Genomic DNA, 17,815 nt, shown 5'->3' on the forward strand with positions numbered 1-17,815 from the left:
CTTCAGTCAGCGTCCCTTGCCGGAGAGTGGTGAACAAACAGTCTAGAGGCCTACATGCCAGACATAGCTCCTCCAACAGCTGCTGCTTGTGTTTACTAACTAACAGCACGAGCTGCTAAATTATTTGAACATATTAAGGCTGAGAGGGCAGCCCTACTCTCTCACACTAGCGGCAGCTGTTTACTCTTCAAATGATGCTTTGATGTCATTGAGAGAGTAACAATCTACTTTTGACACCTTTTTTGAAAGTTTGACTAAAGATACTTTCTGTGTCAGTGCAAAATGGACATGGGTTGAAGTTGCAAAATCATAAGTAGGGGTACTGTAGCTACACAAGCTTTTGCACCAGATTTAAAAACATCAGCCACATTTTCATTCATGATATTTGTCTCGATGTGTACATATTTGTATGTATTTATTTGATTGTTTCTGGTTTTACTTCATTTTCAATAGGAGCTTTCAGATAACCCTGAGTTCATTTTGGGCGGAGCCACAAGGACTGATATCTGTCAAGGAGCACTCGGTGAGTATCAATGTGTTTAGGTGTCAATGTGCTGTAATAGTTTGACACTAAAAGGGGGTTTAATGGCCTTACAAAGATTGTTATATACAGTACCAGTCAAAAGTTTGGACACACCTACTCAAGGGTTTTTCTTTATTTTTACTATTTTCTACATTGTAGAATAATAGTGAAGACATCAACTATGAAATAACACATACAGTGCCTTGCAAAAGTATTCAGCCCCCTTTTTTTATTTTTTAGGTATTTTACCCCCTTTTCCTCCCCAATTTCATGGTATCCAATTGGTAGTTACAGTCTTTGTCCCATCGCTGCAACCCCCATACGGACACGGGAGAGGCGAAGGTCGAGAGTCGTGCGTCCTCCGAAACACAACCCAACCGAGCCGCACTGCTTCTTGACACAGTGCCCGCTTAACCCGGAAGCCAGCCGCACCAATGTGTCGGAGGAAACACCGTACACCTGGCGACCGAGCCAGCGTGCACTGCGCCCGGCCTGCCACAGGGGTCGCTAGAGCGTGATGGGACAAGGACATCCCTGCCGGCCAAACCCTCCCCTACCCTGGACGACACTGGGCCAATTGTGCACCGCCCCATGGGTCTCCCGGTCGCAACAGAGCCTGGACTCGAACCAGGATCTTTGTTGTCCTTAAACCATTTTGCCACAACTTTGGAAGTATGCTTGGGGTCATTGTCCATTTGGAAGACCCATTTGCGACCAAGCTTTAACTTCCTTACTGATGTCTTGAGATGTTGCTTCAATATATCCACATAATTTTCCTTCCTCATGATGCCATCTATTTTGTGAAGTGCACCAGTCCCTCCTGCAGCAAAGCACCCCCACAGCATGATCCTGCCACCCCTGTGCTTCACGGTTGGGATGGTGTTCTTCGGCTTGCAAGCGACCCCCTTTTTCCTCCAAACATAACAATGGTCATTATGGCCAAACAGTTTTATTTTTGTTTCATCAAACCGGAGGAAATTTCTCCAAAAAGTACAATCTTTGTCCCCATTTGCAGTTGCAAACCGTAGTCTGGCTTTTATATGGCAGTTTTGGAGCAGTGGCTTCTTCCTTGCTGAGCGGCCTTTCAGGTTATGTCGATATAGGACTCGTTTTACTGTGGATATAGATACTTTTGTACCTGTTTCTACCAGCATCTTCACAAGGTCCTTTGCTGTTGTTCTGAGATTGTTTTGCACTTTTCGCACCAAAGTACGTTCATCTCTAGGAAAAAGAACGCGTCTCCTTCCTGAGCGGTATGACGGCTGCGTGGTCCCATGGTGTTTATACTTGCGTACTATTGTTTGTACAGATGAACGTGGTACCTTCAGGCGTTTGGAAATTGTTCCCAAGGATGAACCAGACTTGTGGAGGTCTACAATCGTTTTTCTGAGGTCTTGACTGATTTCTTTTCATTTTCCCATGATGTCAAGCAAAGAGGCACTGAGTTTGAAGGTAGGCCTTGAAATACATCCACAGGTACACCTCCAATTGACTCAAATTATGTCAATTAGCCTATCAGAAGCTTCTAAAGCCATGACATCATTTTCTGGAATTTTCCAAGCTGTTTAAAGGCACAGTCAACTTAGTGTATGTAAACTTCTGACCCACTGGAATACAGTGATACAGTGAATTATAAGTGAAATAATCTGTCTGTAAACAATTGTTAGAAAAATTACTTGTGTCATGCACAAAGTAGATGTCCTAACCGACTTGCCAAAACTATAGTTTGTTAACAAGAAATGTGTGGAGTGGTTGAAAAACAAGTTTTAATGACTCCAACCTAAGTGTATGTAAACTTCCGACTTCAACTGTATATGTCCTTTGGAGTAGCTCTGTGAGTAAAAGAGGAATGACCCTGACTAGCCAGCTGACTGCTTGAGTGTGGCGGTACCCATTTATGAGTCAGGGAGATACTGGTAATGACTCACAGCAAGGCTAATAGTGGACACGCCTACAGAGAAAGCGTGCTCATGGATATTGGCTCCAGTCCCATGCAGCAATCTTTGGCGTATGTTTGCGAAACAGGGTGGAGGGAGGCGGATAACGAGGGGCGGATAACGGATCTAGCCACTGGAATGGAATTCAAGATAAAAGATTGTTCAATCAGTGAGCTATCAGTTGTGATTAGTGCCATGATCAGCTTCCTTTTTAACTAGTGAGAAAATTATTTTGTTGTGAGTAGATCACAGGAAATGGCAACAAAAAATAATGCCCAAAACTGTTCTGTTCTTGTGATCTCACAAGTCTTGTTTAAAGTTTCCTCATATCTCTAGTCTAGCTGGAAGGGAAAAGGCGGTCTGATGTGTAATTATTATACACATGACAGGATGAAGGCCCAGCCCACAAACAACTTCTCTCTTTCTGTCTTTGGCAGGAGTTGACTCTCCCTTTACGTCACAGCCTGTGGGCTCCCCCTTCTGTTTGTTTTTGGGAATTAACTTGATTGAGTTATGTAGCCTTTCAAGCATTCTATAAGGCTCATCAAACTTCAGGTTCAGCTAATCAGTGCTTGAAATGTAATAGAAAATGTGACAATGATTGACAGAATCTGATAATACTCCTCACTATAAGGTCCATACTTTTACTTTTTCACCAGCAAGCAGTGCATGGCTTAAGTTATTAACCATATCTACTTCTGAGTATACACTTATATGGTTAAGGCTGCTGTCACATGCACCCACATTAGGGCGCCGACACACTAGAATTTTATGTTAGAGAATTTCGGATGAAGCAAATGCTTTTTGAAGTTGTACTGTTGACGGACCAAAACTGACAATGATGCAGGTCATACACAATTGAATGTGTCATGCGTCTGAGTGTGGCCTTAGCCTTAGGATTTCAACCCCCAATCCGCAGTAGTGACGTTAGGGACCTTTAACATTGCATTAGCAATCCCCATAGCTCTCTCTATAGGGAAGTAGCTAATCAAAATCAAATCAAATCAAATTTTATTGGTCACATGCGCCGAATACAACAGGTGCAGACATTACAGTGAAATGCTTACTTACAGCCCTTAACCAACAGTGCTAATGCTTACTCCCCACACTAACTGAGTTACAGTACATGACCCCTTAACAGCTGAATACATTTTAGTCATTTAGCAGACGCTCTTATCCAGAGCGACTTACAGTAGAGAGTGCATACATTTTCGTACTGGTCCCCCGTGAGAATCAAACCCACAACCCTGGAATTTCAAGCACCATGCTCTATCAACTGAGCTACACTGGACCAGAAGACTTGAGGTTGCCTGATGGTTTTAACAATGTGATGATTCATGTGTAGATCTCAGCTGTTCTTGCTGCATGCCATTTGATAGTAGTCTACTGATGGTGCATGATTTCAGTTAAAGCAAATTGGAAGCAATTTTCAAAGAGGAGTTGAGGTTTTGGAAAACAATAACACATTTTTGAAGGCTTGGCTCAGACTGGCCAAAATGCATTAGGTTGGCTATTCACTCACTACTAAATGCTGAACAAGGGTGATTTGAGCTGAGTGCTTGGAATGAGTTAAGTGTTTTTTTTTTGTTACTAACAGCAGCCTTCATTGAAAGTGGTGGGATTGAAACCGCACCAGACAATGTAAATGTTGTGTTTTAAGACATCTAGGTAATATTTGAGAAAGATGCACACATGACTAATTTAGGCTATGATGCCTTTAGATTTTGACTGTTAAGATTTCTGTATAGTTATTTTGACAGTATTTTAATAAAACATTTGGAGCTCAGCTAAATTAGCTTATATTTATTCATTTATATTTTAGTCATTTAGCAGACGCTCTTATCCAGAGCGACTTACAGGAGCAATTAGGGTTAAGTGCCTTGCTCAAGGGCACATCGACAGATTTTTCACCTAGTCGGCTCTGGGATTAGAACCAGCGACCTTTCTGTTACTGGCACTACGCTCTTAACCACTAAGCTACCTGCCGCCCTACACTTTCTATTCCCTCTCTCACACTTTCACCCCAGGTTGAAATGATTACATTTGAAAATGCCTCTATCTCCCTCGTCTCCCATCTGGGCCAGGTGCTTCTATTCTGAGCCTGCTTCCGCTTGAGGTTTCCTCCTCGTATGAAGGCTTTCCAGGCCACTGTGCATCTGCTTGCTCTTTGGAGTCTAGACCAGGTTACTGTGAAGCACTTGGTGACAACCGCTCAGTGTTTATAAATACATTTGATTGATCATTTTTTACTATTTTCCCTCTGTGGCTAGGTGACTGCTGGCTCCTGGCAGCCATTGCTTCCCTCACCCTTAACGAGAAGCTGCTACACAGGGTGGTCCCTCATGGTCAAGCCTTTCAAGACAACTACGCTGGCATCTTCCACTTCCAGGTCCAATCAATCAAACAGAATAGAGGAAATGGAATAGAAAAACATTTTAATGAAAGATAATATAATGATACAGCTTCATACAGCGTGGTAGCCTACATACATAAGAAATAGTGACTTGTCATATTCAGATTGAAGTTTGATTTGATGGATTTTAAATCAACCTTTGTAGGTTGCATAAAACAGCATAAAACAATTATAGCCTTCATGTCTGACTCCAAATTCTTCACCAACAGTAATGACTGTTTTGTTTGTTCACAGTTCTGGCAGTTTGGAGAGTGGGTGGACGTTGTCATTGATGATCGACTGCCTGTCAAAGATGGCGAGCTGATGTTTGTTCACTCCGCTGAGGGTAACGAGTTCTGGAGTGCCCTGATTGAGAAGGCATATGCCAAGTATGACTTTCCTAATATTAGCTATTATCTGTGTCAAAAGCTTTAAAAATGTTTAATGGTTCTGTAAAACAGGCTGTAATTCAGGTATACAGTGCATCCATCTTAGAATTGAATTTTCTTTTTGCAAAGTTTTATTTGTTACACCAAGTAAACAGTGGGTAACGATTGTATGTTCATAAAGCATACATGTCACAAGTCCAGTTAGCTCTGACATCTGTAATTGTATCATACATTCCTTAAGCTTTCGTCAATCTATGAAGCTATAATGATATGTTTATTATGTGCTTAGGTGTAATGTTTGTTTTATGAACATACGTTTCATTTACGAATATTGTAGATGGTGAATACTGGTGCATTTTTGCATGAAGGGACATAATTATTTTCCAGGGTTGACACATTGTGACATTGTCATTCCTTTGTTTTGTGTTAGACTGAGTGGCTCCTACGAGGCCTTGTCTGGTGGCAGCACCACAGAGGGCTTTGAGGACTTCACAGGTGGCGTGGCAGAGATGTACGAGCTCCGTAAGGCGCCTAAGGATCTGTACCGGATCATTGGTAAAGCCCTGGAGAGAGGCTCCCTTCTGGGCTGCTCCATTGACGTAAGTGGCGTCCCTGTTACATGACACACAGGACAACCTGCTGTACACATATGCAGTCCTCTCAGATAGGGGTTGTTTCTGGACGGGACCTAGGTCACTGGCGCAGGTCCTATGTTCTAATCTAGGTTGACATTTTCGCCCCCATTCAGCTTTTAAATTCCCCAAAACAACGGAATCACTCGCATCATGAATCTTGGCTTATTTTATTTTTTTAAACGATCTTTCCACATAATGGAATTGTGAGCTGCAGTATTCTCAACTTTTTGCCTCTGGTGATGGTTTGAGCCAAAAGTGGTCCCCTAAAATGGACAGAAATATTGCTTTTGATATTACCCCATTGGACAGAAATGGGCACATCTTCCCATGCCCATGGGCATACAGGCAACACTCAAGCCAACATTTTAGGTAAACAATAACCTAACCTCCATACAGCCTCTTTAAAGTGGAGAGACAAATAGTCTGTTGTTGACATAGAGCAAAATCGCAATTATATTTTTGGCCAAAGATGTCATGTCCCAAGTGTGGGTAGTAATAATTGAATATGTATGATGACATCTGTTTGCATTCCTAGATCACCAGTGCCTTCGACATGGAGGCAGTGACCTTTAAGAAGCTGGTTAAAGGCCATGCCTACTCTGTCACAGGTCTGAAGCAGGTGAGTGAGTGAAAATAAGGCTTTGGATAATGAATTGTGGAAAAGTGAGGGATATGCCTCTTCCTGCGGGCTATTTCAAGCCTTAGGCCAGGGTTCTGCAATTCTGGTCCTGGAGGGCCGAAACACCTCTGTTTTTCATCATCTCCTTCTAATCAGGGGCTAATTCAGACCTGGGACACCAGGTGAGTGCAATTAACTACCAGGTAGAAATAAAAAACAGAAGTGTTTCGGCCCTCCAGGACCGGAATTGAAGAACCCTGCCTTAGGCGATTGTGCCTGATTCATACTATAGGGCAGACCCGAACCATACTGTAATAGCGCAGATGTTTTTTTCTCCACATTGTCCTTTCCAGCATGGTTCCATGGTGGATTCTTAAGCAGGCCAGCTAAGTACAACTTAGCATAGCTTGGCTCAGCTTGACCTTAGTGTGAATCTGGAATTGGAGGAAAAGGAGTGGTGAAAACAGGAATATGTATTATAGTAGACGTAAACAAATCGCAAAATAAGAGGCACTTATTCTCCTGATCTTTCAGTATACAGGCAATATTTTGCAGAAATTACTTATTTCCAAATTAATAGTTATACGGGCATCTATGACTATCAAACAACATCTGGATTGAGAAATTCTACCGTCAAATTGGAAGTTGGCAAGTGGTTACACTTTCTAAGTAAAATCTGACCCACATTTGTGTGTGTGTGTGTGTCTGTCTGTCATCATAGGTGGATTTCCGGGGTCGCATGGAGAGGTTGATCCGTATTCGTAACCCCTGGGGTCAGGTGGAGTGGACCGGGGCTTGGAGTGATAAGTGAGTTCACATCACCATCATGCTTTTCTGGACACTGTGTGTGCAGTGCCGCCTCTGCGTAGACTACACGCTGCGCATAGGGCCCCGTGGCTCAGTCGGGTAGAATACACAACGTGCATCAGCAGTTTTTCTCTTATGTCAGTCACTGACAGTCATTCAATTAGCCCATGTCAGCTAACATTTTATAAGATTGCTAGGTAAATTAGTCAAGCCAGCTATATCTAAACCTTCATGGCTGATCTCCAGGGGGCCCCTGACCTCCAGGGGTCCCCCATTGATTTTGTTAGTCACCCAGATATCGTATGAACATGGCAAAAGTCAAGGAAAAATGTATAGAATTCCAGGAAATTAGCTTTAAAACTGCAACCAAATCTCGCTTAGGGCCCCCAAAAGGCTGCGTGTGTGTCTGTGTAAGGATTTGTGTAAGGATTTGTTTGTGTGCACGAGTACTCCAGTGGACCTCTTTCTGAATTCGCTATTCAAGTTTCAAGTTTTATTAGTCGTATGTACCGGATACACATGGCATCCAACGAAATGGTTACTTGCAGGTTCCTTCTCGACAATGCAACAACAATAAGAAATAATAAAATATAAGAATACGAACATAAAGTAAATGACTCAGTAGAATAGAATAATCATTTTAGCATAAGTATAATACAGGAAGCCACAATTTATAGTCTAATATTTACACTTGTTTTGGGGAAGGGGGGATTGGGGGGAAAGTGTTTTAAATTGTGCAGTATTTAGCAATAATAATAAAGAGTCTGTTAGCAGCAGTTGTGATGTGTGTGTAGCATGAATGTGTGTATGTGTATATCTGTGTGGGTGGGTGTGTGCGTGAGTGAGTGCATGTGTGCTAAGGTGCGGAGAATCAGTGCAGGTGGTCGGTCAGTCCAGTTCAAGTGTTCAGCAGTCTGATGGCTTGTAGATAAAAACTGTCTCTGAGCCTGTTGGTATCAGACCTCATGCTCCGATACCGTCTGCCAGACTGTAAGGGAGTGAACAGCTCGTGGCTGGGGTGTGTTGGGGTCCTTGATGATGCTGTGGGCCGTCCTCAGGGGCCATGACCAGCCTCTTGAAGCACTTCATGATGACCGGGGCGAGCCTATACGGGGCGATAGTCATTTGGGCATGTCACCTTGTTTTTCTTGAGCACTTGGACGTAATGGTCTCCTTGAAGAAGGTGTGGATTACAGCCTGTGACAGTTTGAAGATGTTAGAGAAGACACCCACCAGCTGGTAAGCACTAGGGCTGGGATGATACCAGTATCGCAATATTTTTTCCATGGCAAAAAATGAAAAACGAAGCAGAACAAACTATTTGGTCCTTTAAAAACATTCTGTATGTAAAATATTGTCTGCTATAGCTTGGAAAATAAATACATGTGACTCTGGATGACAACATGATGTTTGTTTCCAACATTAGGGCTGTTTTCCTAAAGAAGGTGAATCCGCTTTGTGTTTTGTTTCCTTGCCACGATACTAATGAGTATCGTGTTACTGGTATCATCCCGGCCCTAGTCAGCATCTCATCTGGGCTGGTGGCTTTGTGAGTATTCACTGATGAGTGTTTTCCTCACGTCAGCCTCGGAGAGCGAAAGCACCTGGTCATCCAGAGCAGCGAGTTTTAAGGTTGTTGTCAGTAAGATCTTTGCATTACATTTCTATTGATCAATTATAAACAATACTCATCACTGTCTCTCTCTTTCTCTCTCTCTCTCTCTCTGTGTCTGTCTCTCTCTCTCTCTCTCTCTCTCTCTCTCTCTCGGATATTGCTATTAGTTCGTCTGAGTGGGATGCGATTGATCCAACAGAAAGGGAGGACATGAATTGTCACATGGAGGACGGGGAGTTCTGGTGAGTTCACATTCCGAGATATCGCCTTGTGTGTTCTCCCCCCACAACACTCAGTTGTTTGCTATGGTGTCCTGTTTGTTGGGGCTGGACCCTGTATACCACACCTGCACCCGATAATAATCTAACCCAACCCACACCTGACCCAAACCAGATGGAAATGTATTACCATTTTATCAAACTTTTGACAGATTCCATCTGTCTCCCTTTCCCTGCTCTCTGTATATCCAGGATGTCCTTCCAGGAGTTCCTGCGTCAGTTTTCCCGGCTGGAGATCTGTAACTTGACAGCAGATGCTCTGAGTGATGACAGCCAGAGTTTCTGGAACACCATCAAGTTTGACGGAGGCTGGAGGAAGGGCAGCACGGCTGGAGGTTGCCGGAACCATCCAAGTGAGAGAGCACCATGACCACTACACTACACCCACTACCTTGTAGGCACATGTGTAGACCTGAGAGGATTGGATAGTTGTAAGCAATATGGTGACAATTCCACCTGGCCTAGGTGGTAGGGGCTAGAGATTGATTTTGGAGTCAGGGATACATTTCAACTTCATCAGCCACTGACTGCATATCTGTTGTTTATCACATGAGTTGCATATATTGTTAATGGATTGCATATGTTACAACATACAAACATCCTAGTGAGACCAATTTGTAAGTCGCTCTGGATAAGAGCGTCTGCTAAATGACATAAATGTTAATGTAAATGTAATTTACCATAACATATTTTATAAGGAATATACTGTTACGCTTTCAAGTACCTAGTTATGACATTAGGGGGTGCTGTAGGATCATAGACAGTATCAGATAAAGGAGAGAAGTGAACAAGTACTGTAGCTCTGGGGCCATATGTATCGGAGGGACCTGATCTAAGATATTTGCCTGTTTGTTTCTTTACCTTTACAATTCTTCACTTGGCAAAGTCACCATACAGACCATATCAACGGCGAAGGTTGGCTAATCTTAAAACGTTTTGTAGGCAATGTCCATGGCTCGGACCTGCATTGCAATTTAGGCTACCGAAATGTGAATGCAATGTGTAGGTTAGTATTCCTATGTTGAAGCCTTTTTGTGAAAAACTGGATACATGTTTTTTTTATAACTATGCTGATTTATAGGGTTACTATAGGCCTATGCCATTTAATAAACAATCTTCAATAGATAGGATGCACATCCATGCTCTCCTGATGAATTGGAGTTCATGACAACGGAACATCAAACACCATAAATACACAACCACATTAAAAGCTTAGGAGCAGGTTTTCATTGGCCAGTGAGTGGTCAAGCCCTCGTTACACCTACAACAAATTAATGAAAAGCGTGCCTCTTTACACCACCGCCAGCTGTTGTGCCCATAATTCCCACTGTCAAAACGACAAAAATATTTCTGACACAACCACAGTGCTGCACGAGTGTGCTAAGATTTCCGTTTGCGTTTGGTTTGTTAAAATAGAGCCCTGAGTTGAATTAGAATTGACCACAGGCATTTTCACTTACTATGTTCAAAAGGAGGTAGAACCCAAAATATGCATTATCATGACCTCTGCCTTCTGTCTTTGTTAGACACCTTTTGGATCAACCCCCAGTATAAGATTACCCTGCTGGAGGAGGACGACGACCCTGAGGATGAAGAGGAGGCCTGCAGCTTCTTGGTGGCTCTCATGCAAAAGGATAGGCGCCGCTACCGACGCCAGGGCCAGGACATGCACACCATCGGCTTTGCCATCTACGAGGTGAGGGGTCAAAGATGACAAGGTGACATGCCAGTAGCAGAGGAGGAAATTAAGCCATAATAAAAGTTGATGAAGGGTAGAATAAAGCAAAGAGACATTTAGCCAAGTAGAGGTAGATTCTGTGTATAATGTCTGTTTATTTGATGTGAGACCCAGTGACCAAAGAATCAACGATAGACCAAAACAAAATGTCCCTAAAACTGACCTTGTCCTTTCTATTTTCCTTCTTTGTCATCTATCGTTACAGATTCCAGAAGAGGTATGTAACGGTTTCACGCACCCACACAAACACACACGCACACAAACAGACTAGCCCTATCTACCCCCTGTCCCTCTTCTCTCAGTTTAAGGGTTGTCAAAGTGTTCACTTGAAGAAAGACTTCTTCTTGAAGCACTCGTCCTGTGCACGTTCGGAGACCTTTATCAACCTGAGGGAGGTGAGCGCACGGCTGCGCCTGCCGCCCGGGGAGTACCTGGTGGTACCCTCCACCTTCGAACCTGGGAAGGAGGCTGACTTTGTCCTCAGAGTCTTCACTGAGAAGCAGTCGGAGACACAGTGAGTACAGTACAGTAGTACTTCAGGGATGTGCAACTTAAATGGAGAAATACAGTTCTGTTCACTTCAGCAGCAAAATTGTCAATCCTAAATCATTTCTAGTCTGGTTTTCTCAATACACCTCAATCAGTTGTTGGTAATTATGTTCAGATGTCAGATCTTAATTTGACCTATTTTGTCGCAGGAGGAAATTATCCTGCAGTAGGAGGATTTGAATGTTTGAAGAAATATTTAGAATCGCAGCCAGGGGGCAGCTAGAATCGGCATTTGTATACAATGCAGTATCGTACCTACATAGTAGGCCTACTGCAGGTCCACTGGGCACCAGTTCAACTGGTTTTAAGATGTCCTTTTTCTCGATAATATATACTGTAGATCTAAAAAATCATAAGCTGTCATGCACCATTGCTTAGGTAAGGTAGCCTACGCAATGGCGCATGAAAGCCTATGATTTTTTTATGATCATGGGGGGGTCATATAATTTCATATTTATTTTGTATTCACCTGTGGGCTGCCACTCAAAAGAAAAACACATTTTAAAAAAGGTACATATATACAAAGCATTGATCATTATGATCATATTACAGAGTAAAAAAATTATAATACATTTAATATGTAAAGGAAAATAAACAAAAATAAGTGCGCCTCGATCCCCAACCTCCCATCCCCCCCAACCCCACCTATCCAACATGTCTCTATCCAACCACCCACCCACAATATCTATTTTATGTTATTAAGCTATATAAAATGACAGTTGTTGATGTGTATGGCTGCATTTCAGATACATTTTTGTACATTTGAATGTTGGAGTAATAGGACCTAGGTCTAGCGTTTGACTGCCCCCGCATGGAGAGAAAAATATAACTTTTCAGGGAATCACATTTTTGAATTTCCTGATGCAGCAGGAAAATTCTCAGCGACAAAAGAGTGATCAAGTTAAGATTCGACATCTGTATACCACTGTAGCTTTTAGACATTGGCACAATTTGGTAAATAATTGGAATAAGAGTCTGTGTGGCTATCGTATTGTATTGTATTGTATGGCTATTACTGAATGTAAAAAGCCGCTTTGGTATATTCTAAACATTGCATGTAAACATTTATGGAAATTATTTGAAATATTTGCCATGTCATTTCAGAGAACTGGATGATGACGTGGTGGCAAACTTTGAAGATGAGGTAAAAAAGCTTAGATGTTCAGGTGTCAACTACCTTGCAATAAGTACTTACACCAAGAACTTGACTCAGGGGTGTGAATACTTATACAATTGAGACATTCCATTTTTTATTACGGGAAAAATAATAATGTATTTTTCTTTAAGTTTGAAAGTGTGGAGTAGGTTGTGTAGATCTGTTTAAAAAACATATATATTTTTAAGTTACTGCAACACGTCAGAACTTTGCAAGGGATTAAATACTTTCATAAGGCACTGTTATTTCGCTTGTTGACCATGAACATGGATGGACAACCGAGTCTTGATATCTTCACAGGAGGACATCTCAGAGAGTGACATTGACGACTCATTCAGGGCCATGTTCGCTCAGTTATCTGGGGAGGTGAGTTTCAAGTTTGGTTTTGGTGGCATGGTTCCGAAACGCATTTGAGTGCAAAGCTAATGTGTTTTATGTTTAAGAACATGGAGACATTTGAGTGCAAAACCATTATCTGCTTTATGTTTTAGGACATGGAGATCTCTGTCCGTGAGCTCAGGACCATTCTCAATAGGGTGGTGACCAAACGTAAGTACTGTTCATTCAATGCTCTTCAGGTCCAGGGCGTTTAATGACTCATCATCCAGTCAATGCAATTTCTGAAATGTGGTCTGTTATCCTATATTCATGTAAGAGGGGCAGACACCATTGAGGTTTTTAAATCACTTTTAAAACCCCACCTTTTTAGCCGGGCCTTTAATAAGTGATTGTTTTACACATCTTCTGTGATCTTGTTCTTTTATTTATCCTCTTTACTGCTTTCACTTTTTTCATTTATTGTTTTAATGTAAAGTGTGTTGTGATTTTAAATTTGATTTGATTCCCAGACAGGGACCTAAAGACTGATGGGTTCAGCATGGAGTCCTGTAGAGGCATGGTCAGCCTAATAGACGTATCCTTCCTCAGCTAGTCACTTTAACACTCCCTACCCTTCGTTTCAATACATGCTCAACTTTATTTGGGCAAAGCATATATTACAGCAGTATTAATGAAAAATACTATACAGAATACTATGCACACACAACAAAACCAATTGCATGATCACAAAAAAGTATAATTACTTTGATATGTGACACTAACTGACAAATGTTTCACTCAATTTCCAATTGCTATCATGACACCTTGACTCACCTGGCACGCAGAAAGATGGCAGCGCTCGCCTTGGTATAGTTGAATTTCAGATTCTGTGGAATAAGATCAGAAAGTGGCTGGTGAGTTGAAATATGCTGATAATTATATGACAATATTTCACTTCTGTAATAGTAAAATTGACAATGGCATGCAAGAATGCAAAGCAGACGCCCATAGCTCAAATCTCTTATTTTCCCAGGGAATCTTCCGCCAGTTTGATCTGGACAAGTCCGGATGTATGAGCTCCTATGAGATGCGTCTGGCCTTGGAGTCTGCTGGTGATTACTCTATCTTCGCACTACTGGATTGGTGGTGTTCAGTAGACACTAAATATTTTTAAATAGAGTAAAACAGAGATGTACTAGCTACCTGAACTTGAAAATAATGTGTAGGTTTTGCTACAGTGTACCTACTGAACACAATCCAGGGGCTTCAATGAAACAGCTAATGACTATAACTTATGTACTATAACTCTACATTACTTATGCACTATAACACATTATGAATTGCAGAGTTGATGTTGTCAATGACATTATAGTTAATTCAGGACTGTTGATATCACAGGAGGTTGGTGGCACCTGAATTGGGAAGGACAGGCTTGTGGTAATGACTGGAGCTGAATAAGTTGATGCCATTCCATTCACTCTGTTCCTGCCATTATTATGAGCTGTCCTCCCCTCAGCAGCCTCCACTGATTGATATCAATGGATAACACTGCTTTCATCTTTACAGTTAGACTACAGTAGCCTGGTCCCAGATCTGTTTGTGCTATCATGTCAACTCCTTGTCACTTATTGCCATTGCATTACTATTAGTTGACATGATAGCACAACCAGATCTGGGACCAGGCTTAGACTACAGTATGTGATGTCGAAAAAACACTCTGGTTTTCGTGTGTTACATGCTTTATGATCTTCACAGGATTTAAACTGAACAACAGGCTGAACCAGGTGCTTGTGGCCAGATATGCTGAAAACGAGGTCATCGACTTTGACAACTTTGTCTGCTGTCTGGTCAAGCTAGAAGCCATGTTCAGTATGTATTTTTTGCCTTTGACTACACAACCTGGTCCAGAAACAACATTTAGCCTTGAAGAAATTAGATATATGTAAGCTCCCCTATGCCTGATTGGAATGGTTAGTGGAGCCATTATTATTTTGCATACATATCTGATTCTTTTAAATCTGCAAAGGGGGGTAAAGGCTAGGCCTGGGATTGTTTCTGGACTTATTTTGTGAATGAATTCACATGATCATTTCATAACTAGGACCAGGAGAAATTCTTGACTTCTGTCTTGTACTGGTAATTCTGTCCTCCAGCACCAAGACATTGATGTAGTGCCCTCTGAAGCTTACAATCATTCATCACGTCTTCATACCTTAATAATTTCCATTAATATTCTACTTATCACACATTAAAAGGATACTTCGGGATTTTGGCAATGAGCATGCTAGCAGATACCCATAGACTTTGTCTTTGTGCTAACGCTAGGTTAGCATTGGCTCGCGAAACTACCTCTACCTTCCTTCATACTGGACACAGAGACATAAAAATGGTATCCACAAGTTCATCCAACTCTGGGGAAGTAGATAAATGGCCTCATTGCCAAAATATCCCTTTAAGCTTCAATGCATGTGAATTGTCCATGCACTCTTCTTTAACTGGGTAATTTATATTACTTCTGCTACCCAACATAACAAAAATTGGTTCAACAATGGTTATGTTTCTTTTGTAAACAGCAAGCAGGGAAATACTTTCAGAGATGTTTCATCTAACAGTCTTGTTCAGTGTGTCCAAACTCCAGATTTCCACTTTAAAGTTGTTAATAATTAGACCCTAATGTGAGATTGAACTGGTGAGTCTGTGGGGGATGTGCCTGTAGTGACTTGCATCGAATTACAGGTTAAAAATGTCATTGGTCAGATGGTCAAGAAATGTTCATGGCCTTAATTATAGTGTTAAAGCACAAATAAACAAATATATATTTCCCCTTATTTTCACAGAGGCCTTCCAGGAGTTGGATAGAGAAGGCACTGGAACTGCTGAAATGAATATCACAGAGGTGAGACCATTTGAATTTCCATAATATGTCTTTTAATCACTGATTCACTATGGAAAACGTAACCTTATCCACTCTGTCTTTGTCTCTCACAGTGGCTGTATATGACCATGTGTGGTTGAAGTGTATGGTGATCTTGTCTGCTGTAGAAGAGGACACATACACACCCATAGTAGAGGACACCCATAGCTTCAAAGTGCCTCCAAAGCATCTCAATGCACCCAACTAAGGCTTGCATCATCTCAAACAACCCCAAAGAAACTACTACTCCCTAGTTTTTATCACCACTTCAAATACCTCGCTGCCTCTGCTCAATAACTTGGGAATTGCATTTATCCTGGTCAATTACACGTGATATGAGATGCTCTACTAATGGAGTCGCTGCATGTAAATCACTGCATGCATTATACAATGGCAAAGCTTTCAGGGCATACCGTTGTACAAAGAATGCCTGCATTTTTTACGTTCCATTCCAAATGTCTTAGGGTTTCCTCTCTTTTGTTTAACCATTGAATTCAGATGCTAGTCTGTGATAAGAGATGACATCGTACTCTGTGACATTCTTATGTATTTTTTGCTACCTTTCGCAGGATCTCTGATTTAATGTAGAGCTATAGGCTGCTAATGAACTGCAAATTGTACCGATGCCTTAGTCTTTAGGATACCTCAGTACAGTAACCTACATCAGTTAAAGACAGAAATATAAAAAAGTTCATAACACTCATATTTTTCTCAAGATGCCAATTTTAGTTGAAAAATTGGTGAGGGTACTTTCAACTCTTTTAAACACTAAATGTAGGAAAGGGACTCCTCAAAATGTGACAAGGTAAAAAGTAACTTTGAGGTGTGAGGTGCTCTGAAGCGGGATATGTTTGTGTTCTGTGATTGGTGTAGGTTATTTCCAATGCTGAACTGCACATTTAATGATGCAAATAATGTCACTGAATAAAAACTGACTGAACTTTTGAGCTACTCATTTTCTAAAGATGATAAAGAACATGATTAACCTACAACCTTACATTTTGGGTTATGATGACACATGACTGTTACTAAGCATGAGACATTTAATGACTCTTCCAGAATAAATGGGTAATTGAAATGACCATTGAACATGGATGTAGCAGATTTCTCAAGATGAAACAGAAACATATATTTGGATACATTTATTGTTCAAGCCCTCGGTTACAAATTACCATAATGTGAGAATAGTGACATCAACAAGAAAAACTGTCCGCTTCCGGGGCAGGTCTATGGGTCGGAGTCAATGCTGTTCTACTCTTTGATCTTTGCGTCCTTGCTCTCGATCAGTCCAAGAAGAAAGGCATCTGCTTCCAGTAGTGTTGTGTCGGTGTTCCCACCTAGGAAGCGAGATGTGAGCTCGAGGTCCTCAAGACGCAGACGTACTCTGCTCCCCCTCTGGTACCTCTCTCCATCCACTGTCGGTCGTTTACATACACAATGGAACTTGGCACCAAAGTCAATGTATAAATCGTCTTTGATTATGTGAAAGATCTTCCCAATTACCATTTTGTCCTTTGCTGGTCCCATCTGCATGAGAGGAGAATTTCGTAGCAATGACGCAAATGATTTTTCATTTCTTGTTGACCCAAGTCTGACAGCAGTTCCCGTCTGATCTTGCCTCTGCTGAAGGTCTGTGTGTTGTTCATATGCTGCAGCGAAGCCACTTTTCGCCTTGTCGGCTGCTGGTTTCTGCGTTTCTTCCACCGCTTTTCCTTCCGATGTCTCCCCGCTATCTGTGCTGTATAACGACTTGCGAATATCTATTGCTCGTTTTGGAAACACACATGTGCCAGTCCTCAGACATGACACAACCTTGTTCAAAGCTGCCATGTTGGTGTGTCTGCCGCAAAGGATGATGGGTGTTTTATTTGTGTTACATTTTAAGAAAAAATGAAGGAATACCACAATAGTCCAATCCGTACTGTATAAAAAAACTCATGACATT

The 17,815-nt window shown here is 41.7% G+C and overlaps 2 protein-coding genes across 2 annotated transcripts in view; one reads left to right on the forward strand and one right to left on the reverse strand.

Moving 5' to 3' along the window:
• LOC311130368 (uncharacterized protein) overlaps positions 1–16,815 on the forward strand; it is a 37,847-nt gene extending 21,032 nt beyond the window's left edge. Inside the window, 21 exon segments of the mRNA XM_084163092.1 lie at positions 454–523; positions 4,731–4,849; positions 5,108–5,241; positions 5,672–5,846; positions 5,848–5,946; positions 6,412–6,495; positions 7,217–7,302; positions 9,085–9,159; positions 9,388–9,548; positions 10,722–10,891; positions 11,139–11,150; positions 11,236–11,447; positions 12,587–12,626; positions 12,939–13,004; positions 13,130–13,187; positions 13,487–13,551; positions 13,802–13,870; positions 13,990–14,068; positions 14,712–14,825; positions 15,794–15,852; positions 15,945–16,815. Coding sequence (XP_084019218.1) covers positions 454–523; positions 4,731–4,849; positions 5,108–5,241; positions 5,672–5,846; positions 5,848–5,946; positions 6,412–6,495; positions 7,217–7,302; positions 9,085–9,159; positions 9,388–9,548; positions 10,722–10,891; positions 11,139–11,150; positions 11,236–11,447; positions 12,587–12,626; positions 12,939–13,004; positions 13,130–13,187; positions 13,487–13,551; positions 13,802–13,870; positions 13,990–14,068; positions 14,712–14,825; positions 15,794–15,852; positions 15,945–15,971 — 1,974 coding nt within the window. The 3' untranslated portion in view covers positions 15,972–16,815.
• Positions 16,816–16,997: 182 nt separating this feature from the next.
• LOC311130630 (small ribosomal subunit protein bS1m-like) lies at positions 16,998–17,749 on the reverse strand. Its single transcript, XM_084163419.1, has one exon. It carries the CDS (start codon positions 17,698–17,700, stop codon positions 17,122–17,124), a length of 579 nt encoding a protein of 192 aa, XP_084019545.1. The 5' UTR covers positions 17,701–17,749; the 3' UTR covers positions 16,998–17,121.
• Between the last annotated feature and the right edge of the window lie 66 nt (positions 17,750–17,815).

Source organism: Coregonus lavaretus (assembly GCF_964263955.1).
Source record: "Coregonus lavaretus genome assembly, chromosome: 6".
In the NCBI taxonomy this organism is placed as follows: domain Eukaryota; kingdom Metazoa; phylum Chordata; class Actinopteri; order Salmoniformes; family Salmonidae; genus Coregonus; species Coregonus lavaretus.

Bases quoted from the DNA above. Each gene is read 5' to 3' on its own strand.
- LOC311130630 (XM_084163419.1), bottom strand. From the start codon at position 17,700: ATGGCAGCTTTGAACAAGGTTGTGTCATGTCTGAGGACTGGCACATGT.